This window comes from Lampetra fluviatilis, chromosome 10 (genome assembly GCF_964198595.1).
Source record: "Lampetra fluviatilis chromosome 10, kcLamFluv1.1, whole genome shotgun sequence".
NCBI classification, from domain to species: Eukaryota; Metazoa; Chordata; class Hyperoartia; order Petromyzontiformes; family Petromyzontidae; genus Lampetra; species Lampetra fluviatilis.
Genome location: NC_136284.1, coordinates 4,746,602 through 4,772,258, shown reverse-complemented (window position 1 = coordinate 4,772,258; position 25,657 = coordinate 4,746,602). Strand labels below are relative to the sequence as shown.

At 46.1% G+C, this 25,657-nt stretch overlaps 3 protein-coding genes across 8 annotated transcripts in view; 1 reads left to right on the top strand and 2 right to left on the bottom strand.

The window, feature by feature from the left end:
- Positions 1-678, top strand: part of MED24 (mediator complex subunit 24) — a 13,843-nt gene extending 13,165 nt beyond the window's left edge. For both annotated transcript variants that reach the window (XM_078860210.1, XM_078860211.1), the window contains exon 26: positions 247-678. In XM_078860210.1, coding sequence (XP_078716336.1) covers positions 247-375 — 129 coding nt within the window. In that variant the 3' untranslated portion in view covers positions 376-678. The remainder of the gene's footprint in view (positions 1-246) is intronic.
- On the bottom strand, positions 671-25,650 carry LOC144934454 (transcription termination factor 1-like). Of its 5 annotated transcripts, none has more exons than XM_078860214.1 (10): positions 25,601-25,650; positions 5,694-6,801; positions 5,130-5,318; positions 4,517-4,598; positions 3,488-3,618; positions 2,925-3,147; positions 2,554-2,643; positions 2,379-2,444; positions 1,879-1,961; positions 671-1,725 (listed from the first exon to the last, which is right to left on the bottom strand). In XM_078860214.1, the coding sequence occupies exons 1-10, from the start codon at positions 25,604-25,606 to the stop codon at positions 1,598-1,600; spliced, it is 2,106 nt and encodes a 701-aa protein (XP_078716340.1). In that variant the 5' UTR covers positions 25,607-25,650; the 3' UTR covers positions 671-1,597. The 5 variants fall into 5 exon arrangements, with proteins under 5 accessions (XP_078716340.1, XP_078716338.1, XP_078716343.1 ...); XM_078860212.1 differs by lacking the exon at positions 25,601-25,650 and adding an exon at positions 8,542-8,682; XM_078860217.1 differs by lacking the exon at positions 25,601-25,650 and adding an exon at positions 8,542-8,682 and having other exon boundaries at positions 5,973-6,801.
- On the bottom strand, positions 9,391-25,650 carry LOC144934456 (transcription termination factor 1-like). Its single transcript, XM_078860221.1, has 9 exons — positions 25,621-25,650; positions 19,489-19,677; positions 19,250-19,331; positions 18,314-18,444; positions 17,751-17,973; positions 11,234-11,323; positions 11,073-11,138; positions 10,410-10,492; positions 9,391-10,256 (listed from the first exon to the last, which is right to left on the bottom strand). Exons 2-9 carry the CDS (start codon positions 19,622-19,624, stop codon positions 10,129-10,131), a joined length of 939 nt encoding a protein of 312 aa, XP_078716347.1. The 5' UTR covers positions 19,625-19,677; positions 25,621-25,650; the 3' UTR covers positions 9,391-10,128.
- Positions 25,651-25,657: the final 7 nt, after the last annotated feature.

Sequence of the window (25,657 nt, the reverse complement as noted above, 5' to 3'; positions counted from 1 at the left end):
TCGGTAGGCCTCATGTGGCTGCAAGGCCCTAGGTTCCTCACCCCTGCATTAAAGTGATCGAGTTGAGCTTTTTTCAGTCCTTTAGAATGCTGGTCATCACGATTCAAGTACATCAGCTTTCATATTAAAGCAGTGACGAGCTCATTACCAGATGAGGTCCTTTTCGAGGACTTGGCTATGCAGACGGCATTGGGAGTTGTCTGGAAACATCGTTTAATGCGCATGCTACCACTGCTTTTGTCACAGGTCTCAGAGCTCATGAAGCTACCTGGCATGAACAATCCCAAGCTCATCTTGGCCATCACGGACCTCAGCTTGCCACTGGGCCGACGAGTTGCTGCCAAGGGGGTGGCAGCTGTGACGCTAGCCCTGTGACGGCAAGCGCAAGGATTGTCTTGCAGATCATGGTAGTGACAAGTGTGAAAATTGTTAATTCGTGATTGTCCATTGGAAGATTAAGTGCTTGCAAAAAAATATTTATGCCGGCCGGTTCATTTGGCTGTTCCTCACTTGTTGAGGGTCAGTGCCTCAGTATCCACATGTCCACAAACACATGGCAATTCACATGGTTTGCATTGCCTCTATTTTTACCAGACCACTTCTTCCTCCTCCACTTACCACGGATAAAAGCGAGTTTACGATACAGTTTTTGTATACGACGAAAAACATGTGTAGCAATGTTTATTTTATTTACAATTGTATCAAAAGTACATTGAGCTCACTGGTAAAATGTTTTCAGGCATAGAAAAGGCGATTACATGTTACTCTTAATGGTCACCATGACACTTGTGTATCGAGTAATGTGCTGCGAAAAAAAATACTCCTTGGCAATAATGTAATAGATGCTGTGTCCACAGATGCCTATTTATTATTATTGTTGGTGACATTGCGTGTTACAAATGTAATGTATATATGTAAAGAACAAGTAACTTTTGTAAGGTTAGGTTTATTTGTATTCAGAATGTGCGTGTGTTTTCATTGCCATTATTTACAAATGATATAATTAAATAGTGAAAAGGGCCTGTAATTTCCAATGAATAAAACTATTAACATTCTACAGAATTGCTATGCATTGCAGAGGGTGACGAATACTAAGGTGTTTGTGTACAAGGTATCACTCGTATATCACTGGTATATATCCCAAGACTGGCATTGCATCTTTGCTGTGCGGCAATGTGCAGTCAGGTGTCTTAAAACAGTGGAATGTGTACTCAGTCCAGACACTCCCTCTCAGTGATGGTCATCTTCCTTTATCCAGGAACAACGTTTTCAGCTTATTTGGATAATTGCCCATATCTGTCACTCTGTTAGAGGACAAAACATGCTTTAAGAAGATGCACACCCAAATGCTACATATTGGTCAGAAACCTACTTGCTGTACAGCATTCTGTAGGCACATTGGTGCCCTGCAGGTGGGTTTCTCGCACGCAGTGCCTCCATGGCAGCACGATTCTCCAACTCACTGGATTCTCCTTGTCCATCACTGCACATCTGTGACAAAGAGCTTCATAGCTCATCTTATTTCTCCAGGATAAAGATTCTGATTGTGCTTCAAGACCTCTTAAAGCAAATCTGTAGAGGGGGTCCAGGCCCTCAATTAGTCAATGCCATTCAAAAGGTGTTTGAGGAGAACCTCTGTTGGTTCCACTTCTGCGCTTAACTGCCCAATGTCATGTTTCTTCAGAAGCCGAGGCAGATAGATGTCGTGCAGGACATCAATTATCTCTGCAGGACACGGACATTGAGAAATGCACACACTTTGCATGTCAATTATTGGTCTCTTGAAAATGTATACATTTGACAAGATTTTTTTTACGGATTGAATTTTTTTTGCATTAGCTTTATCAAATAGCACAATAGCACCTAAGCGTTACATACCTCCAAAGGTCTTATTTTTCCAGTTGGGAACGTGGGAAAGTTTCAGTTCGTACAACTTCCTTTGTAGCAACCATGGTGGTATCCTATGGACAAAGTTTAAAGCGACTTCATAAGATATTGATTGTCACGATTCTAGGCCAGCACCTGAGGATTTGGGTTCCAGCCCACATGTGGTTCAGCATGATGTTTGCCATTTCAGTTCCTGAACAATATCCCAGCCTATGGAGGGAAATGTGAGACATGCCGAATACGCGGTAAAACATGAAAACAGAACAATGCAGCACAACCATGAACACCTATGCAGTAGTATTTTAACGTGCGCTTGTGTAGCGAATGAGATTAAGTCTTGATAATTGCACAAGCTCGTCTTGATGTTTGTTTTGTGTGAATGTGTCCTCGCCAAACAAACGGAAAGCTTTACAAAGGTACATCACGAGTATATTTCAATCACATTTCAATCATTTCATTGCTTATTACAAGACGAATTATGCATTACTCACTTCATTTTTTGGCTGATTCCATCCCAGTCAATATCCGCACTGTCTTCAACTTCCAAGTTGTACAAACTGCTCGTGAACAAGGACAATTTCGTTAGTATTAACAAGGACAAACGTTAGTATTAACAAAAAAACCACATGCAATTCGTTTCTACAGTTCTCCAGTATCGACAAATACCTCTGAATGAGTTGTATTCTGGATGTATCGCCTTTCCATCCATACGTCAGTGGTGTGATCTTTGCCAACCGATTGCAAAGAACTGCCATCCTAAAAAAATATAGTTCAGCTTCATAGATGTTTGTTCAGTTTAAACAAATATATGTAATGTACAAAGACTACCGGTATATAGTTTATACACACACGGCTCTATGGCAATAGATAAGAGTTATGCTCCACAAAGATATACTCTAAACTTGTGGCAATAAGGTTATACGAATCTTGCCGCACACTGGATTACAAGACTCATCCCTGACATTTGATTTAAAATACGGGTGAACTGTCAATCTGGAGAATAAGGAAATAGATTAGTTGAATTTCATATTAAGTACCATTTTGCCCTGCACTGGTGGGAATTTCTGTTGTCCACGCTGGCGGAAATGTGTTTCCAGGGAATTTCGGAGTAGAGAAATCTCTGCAGGATACGGATCGTATGTTCGGAATCTGTGTTGAGTTGGTCCACCCCATTGTGCTGCTGCTGAGCTTGCAGGTAGTCCTTCATTGCCTGCAGCAGACTCTCAACCTCCCCATCACTCCAAACGCCCTTGGTCAAACCTTAAACCACACAACCAAGACAATCGAAGTTTCAAGAACTAGTGACCAACAAACCACCATTGGAGACATTTCCCATATCTCTGAACATGTCAGTAGAAGGCAGTGTCGTGAAATCCACTGTACTATACTCCCAACGTCTATACTCCGCCTGTACCCACCCACATTGAAAAGCGTGAATTATGGTCAAGTAACCCCCACAGCCCATACGGCGTGGTTGGGTGCCCTCATCCAGCAATGTATTGACAAAAGGGCGGTACATATTTATAATACAATGCAATTAGCAATTTGCTTCACCCAAATTGTGCATGAACTAGACAATGCAGGCAACAGAAGTCCTTACCATCGTTCATCAAACTGAATTTGACGGACAGGTTCTTCTGCCCGCGCTGCATGATTTGTGAAATGCGAGTCCAATGTGGACCCAACTCCCGGGTGAGCTGCGTCAGCTGCTTCAACTCTTCTTCCGAGTACCTTTTTCCAAGACAAGTGTCGCACATTGCCATAGACTTAATCACAAGAAAAATAAACAACTATTTTGCAAACAAGTTCATGAGCAAGAAAATGTGGACACGCAGTCCTCAATTTACGAACACCAAATTTACATATACTCGCACTTAGGAACCAGCTTCCATGAAATATATAAATATATTATATTGACTTAAAAACACGAACTCGCAATCGCAAACTGAACTGCGGAAGTATTTTGTTCAGCGGAGCGATCCTCTGCAAGATGTAATGAGTCGGGCTCGCGCTGGGAGTGGGTTTGTGTGTGAAATTGAGTGTGGGCAACGGTTAGCACGCTGTGCTACGAAAGCGGCGACCCCAGTTCAATTCCCGCTCACTGCCAACGCCAGTGACGATTAACTGAACCGGTCATGGGCCTCCCCCTGGTCGACTCGGCCTCAAACGAGTATCTGGTGCGGTATGTAAACATCGCAACTGGAGAGCTAGGTTTAGTACTGACCACTCACCCCCTCGTGTGCCGTGTTGGCCTTCATAGGCATTGCTCGCTTAACATCATTTGCTGTTCAGGTCATACGGGGGATCGTCGTTGGTGTCTCCCCGTGATTGTATGCAATTGTGGTGACTCATTGTTCCCCCTTTAGAGAATAAGGCCAGCATCATGATTCAGGGCGAGTGAAAATTTAAAACGATTATATTCCTGTTACTTTGTTACTGTACAGTATGTTTTTGAAGTGTTGCATGCACATTTACAATATTTGAGTTTAACGATGCTTCCCTTTTTTGTTGAACCGTAACAAATGTCATAAGACCGTGCATTTAACTAATACAGTACATTGTGTTCCGACTTACAAACGGGGCCCAGGAACGGAGTGTGGTTTGTAAGAAGAGCACTTCTCGTACTTACCTTCCAGATTTCAAGTCTTGGCCTTCATATAAAGTCATCCCACGTTGGAATATCTGCTTCATTGGTCTTGAAATACCCTGAACTGCAAAATGAAGAGAGAACGATCTTACCTCGTATGTCACTTGAGCAAACACAAGCCAATGCTGTACTTGAAATATCTTAATTATAGTTGCACCTGCTGTAAAGTGGATATTTAAATAGCTGTAAAACTGAAGTAGGTGATGTGTTGTGCCAGTGTACACGTACAGCACCTTTTGTCAATTCAAGGATGAAGGCTGCCCCACACAATGTGGGTCATCGTCAAGATGACCGCACTTACCACACTGATCAGTACGGATTGGTAAAGGTGGGCGAGCATTGTACAAGAATAGATTTTTCTGCACTACCCTCTATTAACCATCATATATGACAAGAGTTTCCTTGAGCTTTTTCCCATATGCCAAACACTATTGGTTTTATCAAAATATCCCAACGTAGGACCTTCCTGAAATGGTTAGCACCCGCTTCTATGGTTTGCACGGTTGGCTACGTACAGTGCGAAAGAAGTTCAACATAAATTAAGAGTGGATACTGTCTTGGGTAGTGATTAGCTTTATAATGCATTGTAACGCACGCAGGTAATTGTAGAAGTTGTTCTGCAATCGGTATTTTGAGATTAATTTCTTCTCCGCGGGGAAGTTCGAGGGCAGGAATAGTTTCTGTGGATCCGTGAAGGCATCGTGGTCACGAATAAAGTCGCAAACATTCATGTGCAGCTGTTCCACCTCTGCCTTACTGAAACGCCCAAACCGGACCTTGATTCCTGCAAGCCAGCAAGAGCAACACACGCACACACACGGTTCCATTATTGCTGGTTATTTTCTATAGTTAAACAGCACAATAAAACACACTTTTTGTAAGACTTGTTTACGAGTTATCGGTTTGGGTGTCGTATGTTGACGATATCCTACGAGGATACAGTCATATTCCTAGGGGATGAAGGGGGTTGGGAATTTAAGGGTTAAAGTGCAGGACAGATGGGCAAGTTGTAGGGGTGGTGGTGAATTTGTAAGGAATGAACATAGCAAAATCGGTCTGCCTAGAAGTAAATTTTCATACTGTATATTATAATTGTCTGAAATGTACATGCACCTTATTAAGTAGAAAAATACTAATATTTGTGTTTTGCACTACTGACCTTCCTTTTCAAACTCCTTAAAACGATGATAGTCATATTTGAGGGCATGAGCAATATACATTTGCGATCTACGTGCAAAGCCAGGAATGAATTTACTCATGAATTTGACCTGGTAATCATAATTCTCGAGATGCCTAACCTCCTCCTCTTCCTCCTCATCCTCCTCATCCCCCATTTCTTTATCTACTTCATCAACAACCTCTTCAGTGTGGGACGCATTTATCTGGCGATGTTCGTTGGTGACAGAGTTCTCGGTTCTCAATGTGGGAAGTGGCTCACTGGGTAAGCCCTCCTCAAGGTCACGCCGTTTTTTCTTCTTGCCATGCTTCTTACTCCTTGTGCCCGCAGTATTCTGCGCTATTACACCACCCTGGTTATTTCCAGATTGGTACGACTTTGCCTTCTTCTTATTCTTCTTCCTGTTGGAGCTTGAGGATGGCTCAGGATTCACGGGCGATTCCATCGGGCAACTTTCTGACACAACTGTCCCTTCAGAAGAAGCATGTCGGTCAGGCACCGCAATGCTCATTTCCCTGCGTTTTGTCTTTTTGCGAGGTCTTTCCTGCACAGGAGGAGGCTCAATGTCTTCTAAATTACTTCCTCCATCAGCTGCAGTTCGTTTCCTTTTCCTGCTCGATTTCTTCTCACTCTTCGCAGTTTCCTCTTCACGGTCCGACTGCAAAGCCCCTTCTTCTTGCTGCCAAGTTGGCGTCAAATTATCGTCAGCGTTTTCCATTTTCTTCTTCCTTTTCACTCCCTTGCACTCGGCGTCACCGCTTCTGGAACAGGCACGCACGTCTTCTCCCCGTTGAGGTGCAACTGCCGCCTCACTTCGTCGTCGAGATTCGCCTTCTCTCCGCTCACCGTGCTTGCAATGGTGCTCGCCGCCGTCTCCTGCAACCCGAGAAGAATCACACCGCGAATCACCATCAGACGTTTTCGTTTGGGCATCGTCACTCCTGGATTCCGCTCTGTGGTTTACGCATCTTTTTTTTTTACAAATCTTGACTTGGTCCAAATCCACGTCATTCGGAGCTTCTTCCAGGCATGACGATTCATTTCCACGCGCATCTCTTTTCCGTTGGCATTTCTTCTTGTGTTTCTTCATCTGCAAAACGTAAACGTCCAATGTTTTAAGAAATGCTTTTATCTAATTACATCGCCAAAAGGCTTTCCTGACAATTGAATGTCGTGTTTATTCACACAGACAATAATTACACAACTGCAAAGTACTCATACCTGTCAACCCCTGATCGATGCCTACCTTATTATAGACCAATTCAGATGTTATTGGTCACCCTGTGCGCTTACAAATCTAAAAGTTTATCCTAAAACACATACAAATAAGACAAAAAACATTTTGCCCGTATTGAAATGGCAGTACGCCGTATGGTCCCAAAAACTCTATTTCCCTGTACAAGAATACGGGTAAACCGTATGGGTTGACAGGTCTGTTGTGCTTCCCCTTTGACCATTCGCTGCTGGGTTATTTGACAAACATGTAGTGTAGTAGAACGACACTGCTGTATTGGCTCGGTATGGGGGCTGTAGGCAGGTGTCACGGGGGTCACGTCGGGCCGTGACACTGCGTGAATTCTAGATTTGAAGCTTTCGTGACTGCAAGGATTCATACTCTTTGGGTTTGTCGGTAAAATCACGTAGGTTAAAAGAAAACAAATTAAATCACGACGTTTCGGAGTCAACACAAGCTTCCGTCTTCAGGTGAAACCGTCACAGAAAAATTGCTATACTTGATACAGCAATTTTGCTGTACTTGATACTGCAATTTTCCTGTGACGGTTTCACCTGAAGACAGAAGCTTGTGTTGCCTCCGAAACGTCGTGATTTAATTTGTTTTCTTTTAACCGACGTGATTTTACCAAAAAAACCAAAGAGTACTCTGCGTGAACCCAACAGGACACGTGACCGGATAAAGGGGGGCCAGGGGCCCCAGGGGGGTCACGTGGTTGGGGTTCGGGCCTTCCCGAAGGATCGGGAAGGGGGGCGAGGCCTGGGGCGGAGCCGGCCACGCCGGAGTGGTTATGAGCGGGGTGTGTACGGAGAGCTGGGCTGGTCTGTGTTGTTCTGCTGCTGGGTCATCTCTGGGATGAAGCTCTCCGGTCTCCGCTAGTGGAACAAGCAGCGTGTTGGGCTGTCCTGGTCCAGTGATGTAGTTCCCCCGTGGGTTAGCTAAGTTATGAAAGGTGGCTACCACCTTAAGTCGTTATGTTAAGTGTTACCTGTTGTGTTAGCTAATAGTGTTGTCTCCAAAGTCCAGTGTGCGCCTGAATTTAACCCACTACAAATACATCACGTTGGACAGTGAGGGTTGGTGACAACGAGCAGACTTGGGTGCAAATGGCAGTTCTGGAAGTACAGAAAACTACTCTGGTTGTTCCTGCACTGCCCTCTGCTGACAGCATCTTCAAACGCGTGATTATCCGCTTTCATTGCAGTGTTTACCCCAATCCACGCGTGTTTACTCTCCTACACGTGTTTACTCCAAGTGTGGTTGCCCTCCTCTACACGTGGTTACCCCCCTCGACGCGTGGTTACCCCACGTGTGGTTACCCTCTACAGGTGTGGTTACCCCCTCTACACGTGTGGTTACCCCCTCTACACGTGTGGTTACCCCCTCTATACGTGGTTACCCCACGTGTGGTTACCCCCCTATACGTGTGTGGTTACCCCTCTACACGTGGTTATCCCCGAGTGGTTACCCCCTCTACGTGTGCGGTTACCCTCTACACGTGTGGTTTCCACACGTGTGGTTACCCCCTCTATACGTGTGGTTAACCCCACGTGTGGTTACTCTCTCTACACGTGGTTACCCCACGTGTGTGGTTACCTCCATCCACGCGCCGTTACCCGGGCAGAGCGGACGACTTCCGGGTCCGATCCCAGTGCTGCCCGTCACCGATTATATTCCCTAGCGCGCATAGGCAGCTGCTCGCTCTAACGAGGATCACCATTGGCCCACGCGCCTAGCGGGCCCCGCCTCTCGCCGGGGCGCACGGACGAATCGGATCGCGGGATCCTCTCGGCGCTTGCCGGTGCAGTCTAGGAAATAAAAAGCGACGCCCGGATGACTTTTTCTCCCAGTAACACTCGTCGCTATTAGTGAAGCCCGCGGCCAATCATCGGAGAGCGTGAGATTGGCGGGAACCGGGTTGTCACGTGGCGCGCACGGCGAGCACGTGGGCAGTGAGGGGCACGGTTGGGGGACGCATTGAGGAGCGGGGTACCGGGCGGGCAATTGGGGGGGGGACAGTGGGGGGGGGGACAGTGGGGGGGGGACAGTGGGGGGGGGGGGACAGTGGGGGGGGGGGGGGACAGTGGGGGGGGGACAGTGGGGGGGGGGGGGACAGTGGGGGGGGGGGACAGTGGGGGGGGGGGGACAGTGGGGGGGGGGGACAGTGGGGGGGGGGGGACAGTGGGGGGGGGGGACAGTGAGGGGGGGGACAGTTGGGGTGGGGGAGGGCAGTTGGGGGGGGGGGGAGGGCAGTTGGGGGGGGGGGGGAGGGCAGTTGGGGGGGGGGGAGGGCAGTTGGGGGGGGGGGGAGGGCAGTTGGGGGGGGGGGAGGGCAGTTGGGGGGGGGGGCAGTTGGGGGCCGTGGGTAATAGATGCTGCGTAATGTAATTAGATGCTGTGTCCACAGATGCCTATTTATTACGGAGTGAAGTGTAATACATTTTTGTTGGTGACATTGCGTGTTACAAATGTAATGTATATATACAGTCACGAAAGCACCAAGTAAAGTTTGAACTTTTGTAAGGTTAGGTTTATTTGTATTCAGAATGTGCGCGTGTTTTCATTGCCATTATTTACAAATGATATCATTAAATAGTGAAAGAGCTCCTGTAATTTCCAATGAATGAAACTATTAACATTCTACAGAATTGCTATGCATTGCAGAGGGTGACGAATACTAAGGTGTTTGTGTACAAGGTATCACTCGTATATTACTGGTATATATCCCAAGACTGGTATTGCATCTTTGCTGTGCGGCAATGTGCAGTCAGGTGTGTTAAAACAGTGGAACGTGTACTCTGTCCAGACACACTCCCTCTCAGTGATGGTCATCTTCCTTTATCCAGGAACAACGTTTTCAACTTCTTTGGATAATTGCCCATATCTGTCACTGTTAGAGGACAAAAAATGATTGAAGAAGACCCACACCCAAATGCTACATATTGGTCAGAAACCTACTTGCTGTACAGCATTCTGTAGGCACATTGGTGCCCTGCAGGTGGGTTTCTCGCACGCAGTGCCTCCATGGCAGCACGATTCTCCAACTCACTGGATTCTCCTTGTCCATCATTGCACATCTGTGACAAAGAGCTTCATAGCTCATCGAATTTTTCCAGGATAAAGATTATGATTTGTCTTAAGAGGGCCTGAAGCACAATCTGTAGAGGGGGTCCAGGTCCTCAATTAGTCAATGCCATTCAAAAGGTGTTTGAGGAGAACCTCTGTTGGTTCCACTTCTGCGCTTAACTGCCCAATGTCATGTTTCTTCAGAAGCCGAGGCAGATAGATGTCGTGCAGAACATCAATTATCTCTGCAGGACACGGACATTGAGAAATGCACACACTTTGCATGTCAATTATTGGTCTTTTGAAAATGTATACATTTGACAAGATTTTTTTTACGGACTGAATTTTTTTTGCATTAGCTTTATCAAATAACAAAATAGCACCTAAGGGTTACATACCTCCAAAGGTCTTATTTTTCCAGTTGGGAACGTGAAAAAGTTTCAGTTGGTACAACTTCCTTTGTAGCAACCATGGTGGTATCCTATGGACAAAGTTTAAAGCGACTTCATACGATATTGATTGTCACGATTCTAGGCCAGCACCTGAGGATTTGGGTTCCAGCCCACATGTGGTTCAGCATAATGTTTGCCGTTTCAATTCCTGAACAATATCCCAGCATATGGAGGGAAATGCGAGACATGCCAAATACGCGGTAAAACATGAAAACAGAACAATGCAGGACAACCATGAATACCTATGCAGTAGTATTTTAACGTGCGCTTGTGTAGCGAATGAGATTAAGTCTTGATAATTGTTACTCTTAGGTTTTTTTCGGTAAAGTCCTGTAGGTAAAAAAATAAAATTAATAAAAGTAATAATAGAAATAAAATAATAAATCACGAAGTTTCGGAGGCAACACAAGTCTCCGTCATCAGGTGGGAACGTCACAGCTATATATACTGTATCAAGTACCATCTTGATAATTGCACAAGATCATCTTGATGTTTGTTTTGTGTGAATGTGCCCTCGCCAAACAAACGGAAAGCTTTACAAAGGTACATCACGAGTATATTTCAATCACATTTCATTGCTTATTACAAGACGAATTAGGCATTACTCACTTCATTTTTTGGACGATTCCATCCCAGTCAATATCCGCACTGTCTTCAACTTCCAAGTTGTACAAACTGCTCGTGAACAAGGACAATTTCCAATAAACGTTAGTACTAACAAAAAAACCACATGCAATTCGTTTACACAGTTCTCCAGTATCGACAAATACCTCTGAATGAGTTGTATTCTGGATGTATCGCCTTTCCATCCATACGTCAGTGGTGTGATCTTTGCCAACCGATTGCAAAGAACGGTCATCCTAAAAAAATATAGTTCAGCTTCATAGATGTTTGTTCAGTTTAAACAAATATATGTAATGTACAAAGACTACTGGTATATAGTTTACTAGCGGAAGTACCCGGCTTTGCCCGGGTGAAAAATACATTTATTAAAAACCTTACATATATATACACAGATACTAAGGTATTGTCAAAGCCCGGTGGGCTGTTTGTACATTTCTCCACCAACAAATATATAAGAGGCTTTCACAAGTCCAAAAAGTTGTAGAAAATGTGGGGTAAATCAGTCCCTCCAGAAAAACGCGATTATGCGATCGCAAGATTTCACGCAAAATCAGCCAAAGTCCGCATATTTATGCGGGGGGCGCGTTTTTTCAAATACGCCGCACTTTCGCCGCATAAATTGCAGATTTCCGCGCGCAAAATATGCGGGCTTGCATGATTTCATAATCCCCACATTTTCGTTGCAAAAAGTCACATATATCTTAGCAGAAAGTTGAAAAATGTTGCGTTTACTTCACACAAGCGCAGCCATTTCCCCTGTTGCCATGGAAACGTTATGAAGTGACGTCACTCATTACGCAACATCATTGAAAAGCTGCAAACCCCGCGATGCCAATGAAACCATGATGAAGCCTGCAAATCTTTCTAATTTGCCAACAAACATAAGCGCAAAAGACCGCGCAAAGCAGTTCCCCAGTGTGTTACATGACAGTGGGGGCAAATTATTTTGCATAGCTACCTCTGTAAAACAGGAAGCACACATTTTATTTTTTTATATTTTATTTATTCATTTTTACAGAAGTTGTAGCATATTCATTTTGTAAAGCTACAGAACTTGTTCGACTCAATGTTTTGTAAGTTTGAGCCATCTGTTTGTTAAGGTCTGAAATAAAACAAGATGAGAACTTAAATATTCCCAGCACTTTCTGTGATGTAGTATGCTTGCTTATCATAGGAAGTAATAAGAAATGACTATTTACATTAAAGTAGTAGCCTAGTGAATAGGGTGTTGGGGGAATCACTTTTTTTTCTCTTTTTCATCAAACCGCAGTTTTTGCAAGTTCCCGCAATTTTTGCAAGTTCCCGCAATTTTTGCAAGTTCCCGCAATTTAATCGCATAAAATTGCATAAATATCCCGCATATTCCATCGCATTTTTTAAGAAAACGTGCCGCATAATCAACGATTTTTGCCCGCAACAATCACCAAAAAACTCCGCGTTTTTCTGGAGGGACTGGTAAATAGTTGATGTCAAAAGGTTTCCGAAAATTGCGGTCTCCCCCCCCCCCCTCAAAAAATATCTTTACCCCTCGTAGGTATATATACTAACAACACCTTACATACAACAGAGGAAGTGGTATCTATTGACTCTGTAGTAGTATCTACTGACTGTACCGTAGTATCTACTGAGCCAGTAGTAGCTACTGACTGTGTAGTAGTATTTAGTGACTGTAATAACTACTGACCATAGTAGTATTTACTGGGCCTACAGTAGTATCTACCGACTATATACTCGTAACGACTAACTGTATAGTATCTGCTGACTCTATAGTTGTATCCACTGACTATAGTAGTAACTACAAAATCTATAGCAGTATCTACTCACTCTATAATAGTATCTACTGACTCTAGTAGCTACTCACCGTGGTAGTATGTACTGACTGTATAGTAGTATATACTGACTGTAGCAGTATTGACTGACTGTAGCGGTATATACTGACTGTTTTAGTATTTACTATAGCGGTATCTACCAACTCGATAGCAGTATCTACTATCGCTACAGCAGTGTATACCGACTGAGGTCGTACCTGCTATCACTACAGCAGTGCATACTGCTGTGTTGGTACCTGTTATGATGACAGCAGTGCATATTGTGGTGGAACCTGCTATGATTACAGCAGTGCATACTGCTGTGGTGGTATCTGCTATGATGAGAGGAGTACATATTGTGGTGGTGGTACCTGGTATGATAACAGCAGTGCATATTGACTGTACTCATCATTCACCCTCACCACTCACCCTCACCACTCACCCTCACCACTCACCCTCACCACTCACTCTCACCACTAACCCTCACCACTAACCCTCACCACTCTCACTCACCACTCTCCCTCACCACTCACTCTCACCATTGACCCTCACCATTCAGCCTCACCACTCACCCTCACCACTCACCGTCACAACCACCACTCACCCTCACCACTCAACTTCACCCTCACTACTCACCATTCATCCTCACCAATCACCACTGACCAATCACCACTCTCCACTAACCCTCACCACTCAACCTCACCACTCACCCTCAAAACTAACCACTCTCTCACCACTCACCCTCACCACTCAGCACTCACCCTCACCACTCACCCTCACCACTCACCCCTCACCGCTCACCACTCACCCATCACCACTCACAACCGCCACTCACCCTCACCACTCATCCTCACCACTCACCCTCACAACAACCACTCACCCTCACCACTCACCCTGACCACTCACCACTCATCCTCACCAATCACACCCTCACCAATCACCACTCACCCCTCACTAATCACCACTCATAACCGCCACTCACCCTCACCACTCACGCTCACCCTCACCACTCACCCCTCACTAATCACCACTCATAACCGCCACTCACCCTCACCACTCACCACTCACCCTCACCACTCACCCTCACCACTCACCGTCACCACTCACCCTCACTACTCACCACTCATCCTCACCAATCACACCCTCAACAATCACCACTCACCACTCTCCACTAACCCTCACCACTCAACCTCACCACTCACCCTCAAAACTAACCACTCTCTCACCACTCACCCTCACCACTCAGCACTCACCCTCACCACTCACCCTCACCACTCACCCTCACCACTCACCCCTCACCGCTCACCACTCACCCATCACCACTCACAACCGCCACTCACCCTCACCACTCATCCTCACCACTCACCCTCACAACAACCACTCACCCTCACCACTCACCCTGACCACTCACCACTCATCCTCACCAATCACACCCTCACCAATCACCACTCACCCCTCACTAATCACCACTCATAACTGCCACTCACCCTCACCACTCACGCTCACCCTCACCACTCACCCCTCACTAATCACCACTCATAACCGCCACTCACCCTCACCACTCACCACTCACCCTCAACACTCACCCTCACCACTCACCGTCACCACTCACCCTCACTACTCACCACTCATCCTCACCATTCACACCCTCAACAATCACCACTCACCCTCACCACTCACCCTCACCACTCACTCTCACCACTCACCACTCACCCTCACAACAACCACTCACCCTCACCGCTCAGCACTCACCCTCACTACTCACCCTCACCACTCACCACTAATCCTCACCAATCACACCCTCACCAATCACCACTCACCCTCACCACTTGCCACTCACCCTCACCACTCACCACTCACCCTCACTATTCACCCTCACCACTCTCCCTCACCACTCTCCCTCACCACTCACCAGTCACGCTCACCACTCACCCTCACTACTCACCACTCACCCTCAACACTCACCTCTCACCACTCACCCTCACCACTCACCCTCAGCACTCACCCTGACCACTCACCACTCATCCTCACCAATCACACCCTCAACAATCACCACTCACCCTCACCACTCACGCTCAACACTCACCCTCACCACTCATGCTCACCACTAACCCTCACCACTCACCCTCACCACTCACTAATCACCTCTCACAACCGTCACTCACCCTCACCACTCACTCTTACCACTCACCCTCATCACTCACCCTCACCACTCACCCTCACAACAACCACTCACCCTCACTACTCATCCTCACCAATCGCACCCTCACCAATCACCACTCACCCTCACTGCTCACCCTCACCGCTCACCACTAAACCTCACCCTCACCACTCACGCTCACCCTCACCACTCACCTCTCACTAATCACCACTCACAACTGCCACTCACCCTCCCCACTCACCCTCACCACTCACCCTCACCAATCACCACTCACCCTCACTACTCACCCTCACCATTCACCCTTACCACTCACCCTCACCATTCACCCTCACCACTTTCCCTCACCACTCTCCCTCACCACTCACCATCACCACTCACCAGTCACGCTCACCACTCACCCTCACTACTCACCACTCACCCTCAACACTCACCCTCACCGCTCACCACTCACCCTCAACACTCACCCTCACTGCTCACCACTCACCCTGACCACTCACCACTCATCCTCACCAATCACATCCTCACCAATCACCACTCACCATCACTGCTCACCCTCACCGCTCACCCTCACCACTCACCCTCACCACTCACGCTCACCCTCACCACTCACCCCTCACTAATCACCACTCACAACCGCCACTCACCCTCACCACTAACCCTCACCACTCACCCTCACCACTCACTAATCACCTCTCACAACCGTCACTCACCCTCACCACTCTTACCACTCACCCTCACCACGCACCCTCACAACAACCACTCACCCTCACAACAACCACTCACCCTCACTACTCACCCTCACCACTCATCCTCACCAATCACCACTCACCCTCACTGCTCACCACTCAACCTCACCACTCACGCTCACCCTCACCACTCACCCCTCACTAATCACCACTAACAACCGCCACTCACCCTCCCCACTCACCCTCACCACTCACCCTCACCAATCACCACTCACCCTCACCACTTACCACTCACCCTCACCACTCACCACTCTCCCTCACCACTCTCCCTCACCACTCTCCCTCACCAATCACCACTCACTACTCACCACTCACTACTCTCCCTCACCACTCTCCCTCACCACTCTCCCTCACCACTCTCCCTCACCACTCTCCCTCACCACTCTCCCTCACCGATCACCACTCACCCTCACCGCTCACCACTCACCCTCACCACTCACCCTGACCACTCACCACTCATCCTCACCAATCACACCCTCACCAATCACCACTCACCCTCACTGCTCACCCTCACCGCTCACCCTCACCACTCACCCTAACCACTCACGCTCACCCTCACCACTCACCCCTCACTAATCACCACTCACAACCGCCACTCACCCTCACTACTCACCACTCATCCTCACCAATCACACCCTCAACAATCACCACTCACCCTCACCACTCACGCTCAACACTCACCCTCACCACTCATGCTCACCACTAACCCTCACCACTCACCCTCACCACTCACTCTTACCACTCACCCTCACCACTCACCCTCACAACAACCACTCACCCTCACAACAACCACTCACCCTCACTACTCACCCTCACCACTCATCCTCACCAATTACACCCTCACCAATCACCACTCACCCTCACTGCTCACCACTCAACCTCACCCTCACCACTCACGCTCACCCTCACCACTCACCCCTCACTAATCACCACTAACAACCGCCACTCACCCTCCCCACCCAACCTCACCCTCACCAATCACCACTCACCCTCACCACTCACCCTCACCACTCAACCTCACCCTCACCACTCACCCTCACCACTCACCCTCACCACTCACCACTCACCCTCACCACTCACTCTCACCACTCACTCTCTCCCCCCGGGCAACGCTGGGTATATCGAGTTTATACCACAAAGTCGACGCCTGACAGAGTTGCGTGTCGAGGCCTAGTACCGTGCAGAGCCTCCGGCCTCGCCTAGATTGCCCACCCGGCTGAGGCTGGGTACTGGGGCCGTTAACCCCCCCCCCCCCCCGCGCTACAATAATACTGTCTAATCGCTATAATTTTATTATCTACCGACCCTATAATAGTAATTGCACACATTGGGGTGGGGGGGGAGTGAAGAGGACGTGAAACTTGGATTAATTTACCTCAGAATCGCGTGTTAATGCGTGCGCATATTTTTAACGGGAATTCAAAATGGCGTCCACCCCGCAGCGAACGCGTTGCTACCCGTTGCCAGGGGCAACCGCCGTGGTCCGCGCCGGCCGGCGATAGTAAATAAATAAATAAAGCGTTAAATAAATAAATAGAAATCGCACTGAATCGATAATCGGTCCGATTTAAAGTTTAGAGACGAAAAATCGGAAATGCCTAAGTTTACCGCGGGGCCGGGGGCGTGCCCACCTGCAAAATTTAATCTCGCCGAACCCCACGGTCCGAGAGTTACATCCCCCGCAAGGGAGCGTACGCAGACGGATGGACGGACGGATGGACGGACAGACAAAAAATGAATTATATAGGTTAGATACACACACGGCTCTATGGCAATAGATAAGAGTTATGCTCCACAAAGATGTACTCTAAACTTGTGGCAATAAGGTTATACAAATCTTCCCACACACTGGATTACAAGACTCATCCCTGACATTTGATTTAAAATACGGGTGAACTGTCAATCTGGAGAATAAGGAAATAGATTAGTTGAATTTCATATTAAGTACCATTTTTCCCTGCACTGGTGGGAATTTCTGTTGTCCACGCTGGCGAAAATGTGTTTCCAGGGAATTTCGGAGTAGAGAAATCTCTGCAGGATACGGATCGTATGTTCGGAATCTGTGTTGAGTTGGTTCACCCCATTGTGCTGCTGCTGAGCTTGCAGGTAGTCCTTCATTGCCTGCAGCAGACTCTCAACCTCCCCATCACTCCAAACGCCCTTGGTCAAACCTTAAACCACACAATCAAGACAATCGAAGTTTCAAGAACTAGTGACCAACAAACCACCATTAGAGACATTTCCCATATCTCTGAACATGTCAGTAGAAGGCAGTGTCGTGAAATCCACTGTACTATACTCCCAACGTCTATACTCCGCCTGTACCCACCCACATTGAAAAGTGTGAATTATGGTCAAGTAATCCCCACAGCCCATACGGCGTGGTTGGGTGCCCTCATCCAGCAATGTATTGACAAAAGGGCGGTACATATTTATAATACAATGCAATTAGCAATTTGCTTCACCCAAATTGTGCATGAACTAGACAATGCAGGCAACAGAAGTCCTTACCATCGTTCATCAAACTGAATTTGACGGACAGGTTCTTCTGCCCACGCCGCATGATTTGTGAAATGCGAGTCCAATGTGGACCCAACTCCCGGGTGAGTTGTGTCAGCTGCTTCAACTCTTCTTCCGAGTACCTTTTCCAAGAGAAGTGTTGCACATTGCCATAGACTTAATCATAAGAAAAATAAATAGAACTATTTTGCAAACTAGTTAATGAGCAAGAAAATGTGGACACGCAGTCCTCAATTTACGAACACTGAACTTACATATACTCACACTTAGGAACCAGCTTCCATGAAATATATAAATATATATTGACCTAAAAAGCACAAACTCGCAATCGCAAACTGAACTGCGGAAGTATTTTGTTCAGCGGAGCGATCCTCCGTAAGATGTAATAAGTCGGGCTCGCGCTGGGAGTGAGTTTGTGCGTGAAATTGAGTGTGGGCAACGGTTAGCACGCTGTGCTACGAAAGCGGCGACCCGAGTTTGATTTCCGCTCACTGCCAACGCCAGGCAGTTTGGGTTGGGTACTGACCACTCACCCCCTCGTGTGCCGTGCCGGCCTTCATAGGCATTGCTCGCTTAACAGCTTTTGCTGTTCAGGTCATACGGGGGATCGTCGTTGGTGTCTCCCCGTAATTGCATGCAATTGTGGTGACTCACTGTTCCCCCTTTCGACAATAAGGCCAGCATCAGGATTCAAGGCGAGTGAAAATTAAAAATATATTCCTGTTACTTTACAGTATGTTTTTGCAGTGTTGCATGCAAATTTACAATATTTCTGAGTTTAACGATGCTTCCCTTTTTGTTGAACCGTAACAAATTTCATAACACTGACCGTACGTGCATTTAACTAATACAGCACATTGTATTCCGACTTACAAACGGGGCCCAGGAACGAAGTGTGTTCTTAAGAAGAGCACTTCTCGTACTTACCTTCCAGATTTCAAGTCTTGGCCTTCATATAAACTAATCCCTCGTTCGTATATCTGCTTCAGTGGTCTTCGAATACCCTGAACTACAAAACGAAAAAAGAACGAACTTACCTCGTATGTCACTTGAAATGGTTAGCACCCGCATCTCTGGTTTGCACGGTTGGTAACGTACATTCAACATAAATTAAGAGTGTATACTGTCTTGGGTAGTGATTAGCGTTATAATGCATTGTAACGCACGCAGGTAATTGTAGAAGTTGTTCTGCAATCGGTATTTTGTGATTAATTTCTTCTCCGCGGGGAAGTACGAGGGCAGGAATAGTTTCTGTGGATCCGTGAAGGCATCGTGGTTATGAATAAAGTCGCGCACGTTCATGTGCAGCTGTTCCACCTCTGCCTTGCTGAATCGCCCAAACCGGACCTTGATTCCTGCAAGCCAGCAAGAGCCACACACGCACATGGTTCCATTATTGCTGGTTATTTTCTACTTCAATTAAAGAACAGCACAATAAAACACACTTTGTGTAAGACTTGTTTACGAGTTATCGGTTTGGGTGTCGTACGTTGACTGATATCCTACGAGGATACAGTCATATTCCTAGGGGATGAAGGGGGAAGGGGGGTTGGGAATTTAAGGGGTAAAGTGCAGGACAGATGGGCAAGTTGAAGGGGTGGTGGTGAATTTGTAAGGAATGAACATAGCAAAATCGGTCTGCGCAGAAGTTAATTTTCATACTGTATATTATTGTCTGAATTGTACATGCACCTTATAAAGTTCAGTAGCAAAAAATACTAATATTTGCGTTTTGCACTACTGACCTTCCTTTTCAAACTCCTTAAAACGATGATAGTCATATTTGAGGGCACGATCAATATCCATTTTCAATCTACGTGAAAAGCCAGGAATGAATTTACTCATGAATTTGACCTGGTAATCATAATTCTCGAGATGCCTAACCTCCTCTTCCTCCTCATCCCCCATTTCTTTATCTACTTCATCAACAACCTCTTCAGTGTGGGACGCATTTATCTGGCGATGTTCATTGGTGACAGAGTTCTCGGTTCTCAATGTGGGAAGTTGCTCACTGGGTAAGCCCTCCTGAAGGTCACGCCGTTTTTTCTTCTTGCCATGCTTCTTGCTCCTTGTGCCCGCAGTATTCTGTGCTATTACACCACCCTGGTTATTTCCAGATTGGCACGACTTTGCCTTCTTATTCTTCTTCCTGTTGGAGCTGGAGGATGGCTCAGGATTCACGGGCGATTCCATCGGGCAACTTTCTGACACAACTGTCCCTTCAGAAGAAGCATGTCGGTCAGGCACCGCAATGCTCATTTCCCTGCGTTTTCTCTTTTTGCGAGGTCTTTCCTGCACAGGAGGAGGTTCAATGTCTTCTAAATTACTTCCTCCATCAGCTGCAGTTCGTTTCCTTTTCCTGCCTGATTTCTTCTCACTCTTTGCAGTTTCCTCTTCACGGTCCGACTGCAAAGCCCCTTCTTCTTGCTGCCAAGTTGGCGTCAAATTATCGTCAGCGTTTTCCATTTTCTTCTTCCTTTTCACTCCCTTGCACTCAGCGTCACCGCTTCTGGAACAGGCACGCACGTCTTCTCCCCGTTGAGGGGCAACTGTCGCCTCCTCCTCACTTCGTCGTCGAGATTCGCCTTCTCTCCGCTCACCGTGCTTGCAATGGTGCTCGCCGCCATCTTTCGCAACCCGAGAAGAATCGCACCGCGAATCACCATCAGACGTTTTCGTTTGGGCATCGACACTCCTGGATGTCTCTCTGTGGTTTACGCATCTTTTCTTTTTACAAATCTTGACTTGGTCCAAATCCACGTCATTCAGAGCTTCTTCCAGGCATGATGATTCATTTCCACGCGCATCTCTTTTCCGTTGGCATTTCTCCTCGTGTTTCTTCATCTGCAAAACGTGAACGTCCAATGTTTTAAGAAATGCTTTTTTCTAATTACATCACTAAAAGGCTTTCCTGACGATTGAATGTCGCGTTTATTCACACTGACAATAGTTACACAACTGCAAAGTACTCATACCTGTCAACCCCTGATCGATGCCTACCTTATTATAGACCAATTCAGATGTTATTGGTCACCCTGTGCCCTTACAAATCTAAAAGTTTATCCTAAAACACAAACAAATAAGACAAAAAACATTTTTCACGTATTGAAATGGTTGTAGGCCGTATGGTCCCAAAAACTCTATTTCCCTGTACAAGAATACGGGTAAACCGTATGGGTTGACAGGTCTGTTGTACTTCCCCTTTGACCATTCGCTGCTGGGTTATTTGACAAACATGTAGTGTAGTAGAACGACACTGCTGTATTGGCTCGGTATGGGGGCTGTCGGCAGGTGTCATGGGGGTCGTGTCGGGCCGTGATACTCTGCGTGAATTCTAGATTTGAAGCATTCGTGACTGCAAGGATTCATGCTCTTTGGTTTTTTCGGTAAAGTCACGTAGAAGGGAAATAATAATAAAAAATACGGTGACTTTCAGACCGCAGTCCACTCACTGGCATTGACTATATATCTTTTGTATTCTCCGCAGGGAATGGAGTCTTTTCTCCGCTGCAAATCCCCTGTCACCACTCTTCCATTGACATATTCCGTTGCTTCCTCTTAGTACCTTTCACGCGACGGTCAAACGGTCAATGGTATAGTGTTTAGCAGATTGTATAATAATAAATTGTATAAAAGTGTAATGTTTAATATAATGTATAAGGTAATATATAGTATCGTAATTGTATAGTGAATATACAGCAGTGTGGTATACAGTAGGGTGGGTAGAATAATACATAGTGTAATATTACAATGTATAGTCTAAGGCAGGGGTGGGCAAACTTTTTGACTCGCAGGCCACAATGGGTTCTAAAATTTGACAGAGGGGCCGGGCCAGGAACAGATGGATGGAGTGTTTGTGTGAACTAATATAAATGACATGTAAAAATCATTACATGAAAGGATTTGGCCTTTAACAGGTAGCAAAGCATTTATTTGCAAGGCAATTTAACAAATTGCACGAACATGAACAATACAAAAACATGTCGTAACGTGACTGATCAATCATGAAAACATCTGAGGCCTGCGCCAAACCAATTACCTCACTTGAACTTCTTTATTATCTACATTAACAGGTTAGAGCAGCCACGCAGGCTGTGTGTCGGAGATTTGGCTCTAACCTCGCTGCAGCAACACATCATCACTTTCAGTTTCAGTGGGAACAGTGTTGTTGATCTCCCATTTTTGCCAGTGCATCCAAGTCTGGAGTTATTTTGGTTGTGGCAATTCTCAGGATAGATCTGAGGTGCTGATCCGTTAACTTTGATCTGTGAGGGGCTTTGTTGGTGTTCATGACGCTGAATGTCTGCTCACACACATGAGTCGAGCCAAACAAAGTCAGTATCTTCTGTGCAGTCCTCCGGAGGTTTGGAAACGTGGCTCTGTTAAGTGAAGCATAAAAGTCATTCAGTTTAACGTCTCCTTTAGGACGGAGTCAGACAAGATCTATCAGTTCCAACTGCAGCTCATGTGGTGCTGTTTCAGGGTTTTGTGACAGGGGACAGGACACCAGCTGAATTGACTGTTGAATGTTTTCGAAATCAGAGAACCTACGGCAGAATTCTCCGTGCAGGTCCTTTAAGTGATTTGCTGTATTTGTTTGCGTTTCGCGGTGCCTCTTCCTGCATGGCAAGTGTGGGGAAATGAGAAAAAGATTTGTTCGCAATTTGTCCGGAGAACAAAGTGAGCTTGGATTTGAAAGCTTTCACATGTTTGTACTTGTCGTGAACAAACTGATCTTTCCCCTGTAGTTTCACATTCAGCTCATTCATGTGTAAAAATATGTCCACAGCAAACGCAAAGTCACTAAGCCAGTTCTTGTCGCTTAGCTCAGGGAATTCGTCAGATTTCCCCATCAACTCCAAAAATGCAATGATGTCCTCTTTCAGCTCCCACACTCGTTGTAACTCTTTCCCCAAACTTAACCAGCGGACACGAGAGTGGTACAGCAAGTCCTGATGATCCGCATCAGGTTCCTCCAGGAACGTAATAAACTGACGGTGCTGAAGTCCCCTTGCTCATATAAAGTTCACAAGTTTTACGACTGGATTCACAAAATGATTAAGCTGCAATACAGACTTACACAGGGATTCCTGATGGATGATGCAGTGAAGGAAAATAAGATCCTGGACAGGGTTTTCCTCTTTCACTTTATCCTGGATTCTTTTCCGCAGCCCAACATTTTTTCCAGTTAAATTTGGCGATCCATCCGTTGTGACAATGACAAGTTTACTCCAAGGTAGCGTCATTCTTTCGATGACAGCAGATACCTGGTTATACAAGTCCTCTCCCCGTGTTCTTCCTTTCAGGGACTCAATGGTCAAAACCTCCTCTGTTATTGCAAAACTGTCGTCAATGCCTCGGATAAAAATGAGCTGAGCAGTGTATTTTACGTCTGTACTTTCATCCAGTGCTAGTGAATATAATTCAAAGGAATCAGACTTTTTGTTTAATTGACTGGCTATAATTTTATCAATCAGTTCCACATGGCGAGTCACAGTCCTGCGTGATAAACTGACTTTTTCAAATTAGCTTTTGATCTCCGGACACAAGATGTCTGCGGTCTGTACCATGTATTATTTTACAAACTTGCCTTCGGAGAAAGTGGTAATGAGTGGTAATGTTGGTGAGAAGAAGTTTTTAAAGAAAATTTAAATCGAAGTGAAGAAGGAAATTGTTGAAAAGTTTGTATAATTAATGATGTTTCTAATTTTAATTATGTTTTCTGTGCTTAAAACTCTTTAAAAAGCTGTGGGGTCTAGAACGGACTCGTGAAATTCGGAGAGAACTCGGAGTTAAGTTTTGTTGAATTACATTAAGTGCGCCATCTAATGGGGGAATGGGGGCATTACAGGAGGAAGGTAACATTTAATTTAATAATAATAATTGGACAAGTTCGGCGGGCCGGAATAAAAAGCCTAACGGGCCGTATACGGCCCGCGGGCCGTACTTTGCCCATGTCTGGTCTAAGGGTGGTGTATAGTAATACAATATATAATTTAATGTTGGGTTTGTCTATGGCAGTATATAGTACGGGGTAGATCCGTGTGATGTAAGGAAAAAGTTTAGCTGGAGGCATATTATATTTTTTGCGACATAGAATTGTAATGTATGACTTACTGTTAGTAGCTCAGCTTATTGGTGAGTATATTTAGTATATTGATGATATTGATGTAGTTTATATTTTAGCTTTTTACGTGGCGGTTTGGCTGCTGCAGCTCTTTACTATTAAAATTCCTTCCCTTTATTACTGATAACCCTACCTCCTCCCTTTGTTGCTGCTAATCCTACATAATGCACGGGCATAATATGACTTTGAGACCGCCCACCTCCTACGCATTCCACATGTAGTGACTAATCCCATATCTGCATTTTCTATAAATATGCTAAATTCCTCTTGATATGCTAATTCCTTTGTCAAGGCGCCCTTCCTCCCCTAACCCAGCTTAAATATACGCTGCCAAGCTTGGTGGTGTTCATTCAGACGCTGTCTTTCCGACAGACCTGTTCTTCACCTGAGGACAGCTGCTTGCGTTGTGGCCGAAACGTCGTGAAAATTGTATTTTATTATGTTTTATTTTTTATTATTTCCCTTCTACGTGACTTTACCGAAAGAACCAAGAACATGAATCCCTGCAGTCACAAAAGTTTTAAATCGAAATTTAAGTCGTTATGTTAAGTGTTACCTGTTGTGTTAGCTAATAGTGTTGCCTCCAAAGTCCAGTGTGCGCCTGAATTAAACCCACTACAAATACATCACGTTGGCCAGTGAGGGTTGGTGACAACGAGCAGACTTGGGTGCAAATGGCAGTTCTTTAAGTACAGAAAACTACTCTGGTTGTTCCTGCACTGCCCTCTGCTGACAACATCTTCAAACGCGCGATTATCCGCTTTCATTGCAGTTGCCCCGCTGCACGCGTGTTTACTCTCCGACACGTGTTTATTCCACGTGTGGTTACCCTCTACGCGTGTGGCTACCCCACTCTACACGTGTGGTTACCCCCTCTACATGTGGTTACCCTCCTCTCCACGTTTGGTTACCCCACGTGTGGTTACCCTCCTCTACACGTGGTTACCCCCCGTGTGGTTACCCTACGTGTGTGGTTACCCCTCTACACGTGGTTACCCCCCGTGTGGTTATCCCCCTCGACGTGTGTGGTTACCCCCTCTACACGTGGTTACCCCACGTGTGTGGTTACCCTCCTCTACACGTGTGGTTACCCCCTCTACACGTGTGGTTACCCCACGTGTGTGGTTACCCTCCTCTACACGTGTGGTTACCCCCATCCACGCGCCGTTACCCGGGCAGAGCGGACGACTTCCGGGTCCGATCCCAGT

What these genes read in the sequence shown, in the direction of transcription:
- LOC144934454 (XM_078860214.1), bottom strand. An exon ending in CACCAGTGCAGGGCAAAATG is followed by an intron (nt 2,644 to 2,924) that starts GTACTTAATATG and finishes ATATTTTTTTAG; the next exon opens with GATGGCAGTTCTTTGCAATC. An exon ending in GGAATCAGCCAAAAAATGAA is followed by an intron (nt 1,962 to 2,378) that starts GTGAGTAATGCA and finishes CTTTGTCCATAG; the next exon opens with GATACCACCATGGTTGCTAC.
- LOC144934456 (XM_078860221.1), bottom strand. Translation starts at nt 19,624, where the DNA reads ATGAACGTGCGCGACTTTATTCATAACCACGATGCCTTCACGGATCCA. An exon ending in ATTCAGTTTGATGAACGATG is followed by an intron (nt 17,974 to 18,313) that starts GTAAGGACTTCT and finishes GTGTGGTTTAAG; the next exon opens with GTTTGACCAAGGGCGTTTGG. An exon ending in GAAAAATAAGACCTTTGGAG is followed by an intron (nt 10,257 to 10,409) that starts GTATGTAACCCT and finishes CGTGTCCTGCAG; the next exon opens with AGATAATTGATGTTCTGCAC.